General features: G+C 59.6%; 1 protein-coding gene across 1 annotated transcript; it reads left to right on the top strand.

Annotated features, from left to right (window-relative positions):
- Window positions 1-6: 6 nt before the first annotated feature.
- Window positions 7-1,158, top strand: LOC104531137 (kinesin-like protein KIF3C; the record flags this gene model as incomplete). The annotated part of the gene is given in 1 exon segment (XM_010175936.2): window positions 7-1,158. A coding segment is annotated over 1 exon segment (1,152 nt), but the record flags the coding sequence as incomplete, so codon positions are not given.
- Window positions 1,159-1,648: the final 490 nt, after the last annotated feature.

Raw genomic sequence — 1,648 nt, 5'->3', positions numbered from 1 at the left:
TCGGTGCTGCAGGGTTTTAACGGCACCATCTTCGCTTACGGTCAAACCGGAACCGGGAAAACCTACACCATGCAGGGAGCTTGGGCGGAGCCGGAGAGACGGGGCATCATCCCCATCTCCTTCGAGCACATCTTCACCCACATCTCCCGCTCCCACAACCAGCAGTACCTGGTCAGGTTTTTTTAGATCTACCAAGAGGAGATCAGGGATCTTCTGGCCAAGGATCAAAACAAGAAGCTGGAGCTGAAGGAGAACCCCGAGACCGGGGTGTACATCAAGGACCTCTCCTCCTTCGTCACCAAGAACGTCAAGGAGATTGAGCACGTGATGAACCTGGGGAGCCAGACGAGGTCGGTGGGCAGCACCAACATGAACGAGCACAGCTCCCGCTCTCACGCCATCTTCCTCATCACCGTGGAGTGCAGCGAGACGGGGCCGGATGGTGAGGAGCACATCCGCGTGGGGAAACTCAACCTGGTGGACCTGGCCGGTAGCGAACGCCAAAGCAAAATGGGGGGGACCCATGGAGAGCGTCCCAAGGAAGCTTCCAAGATCAACCTCTCCCCCCCCGCCCGGGGCAACGTCATCTCCGCCCTCGTAGATGGCAAGAGCACCCACATCCCCTACCGGGACTCCAAGCTGACCCGCCTGCTCCAGGACTCCCTTGGTGGCAACGCCAAGACAATCATGGTGGCCACCTTGGGCCCGGCCTCTCACAGCTACGACGAGAGCCTCTCCACCCTCAGGTTTGCCAACAGAGCCAAGAACATCAAGAACAAGCCCCGGGTGAACGAGGACCCCAAGGACACCTTGCTGAGGGAGTTCCAGGAGGAGATTGTCCGGCTGAAAGCCCAGCTGGAGAAACGTGGCATGCTGGGGAAGAAGAGGAGAAGGAGCAGCAGGAGGAAGAAAACGGTGGATGGAGAAAGCGCCACGGAGAATGAAGGGGAGGATGACAATGAGGATGGCCTGGAGAAGAACATGGAGAATTACTTGAAGGAGCAGAAGGAGAGGCTGGAAGAGGAGAAAGCTGCTATCCAGGATGACCACAGCCTGGTGAGTGAGGAGAAACAGAAGCTGCTGCAGGAGAAGGAGAAGATGATAGAGGATCTACGGAAAGAGCAGGAGGCCACGGAGCTGCTGGCCACCAAGTACAAGGTACGTGTTGCCGCGTGAGAGATGCTGGGGGAAGACCTTGGAGCACTTTTGTGGGGTGCTTGTGTGGGTCCAAAGTAGGGCTCCCAGGCATGGTGGGCTCCCAAGCAAGGTGGGCACCCGAGCAAGGTGTCCAGGTAGGGCTCCCAAGCATGGTGGGCTCCCAAGCAGGGTGTCCAGGTAGGGCTCCTAGGCAAGGTGGGCTCCCAAGCAAGGTGGGCTCCCAAGCAAGGTGGGCTCCCAAGCAAGGTGGGCTCCCAAGCAAGGTGGGCTCCCAAGCAAGGTGGGCTCCCAAGCAAGGTGGGCTCCCAAGCAAGGTGGGCTCCCAAGCAAGGTGGGCTCCCAAGCAAGGTGGGCTCCCAAGCAAGGTGGGCTCCCAAGCAAGGTGGGCTCCCAAGCAGGGTGTCCAGGTAGGGCTCCTAGGCAAGGTGGGCTCCCAAGCAAGGTGGGCTCCCAAGCAAGGTGTCCAGGTAGGGTTCCCAGGCACGGTGGG

The sequence above is a fragment of the Antrostomus carolinensis genome, unplaced genomic scaffold (genome assembly GCF_000700745.2).
Source record: "Antrostomus carolinensis isolate BGI_N321 unplaced genomic scaffold, ASM70074v2 scaffold27779, whole genome shotgun sequence".
In the NCBI taxonomy this organism is placed as follows: domain Eukaryota; kingdom Metazoa; phylum Chordata; class Aves; order Caprimulgiformes; family Caprimulgidae; genus Antrostomus; species Antrostomus carolinensis.
The sequence above is the reverse complement of the archived record's forward strand: the minus strand, read 5'-3'. Positions and strand labels throughout refer to the sequence as shown.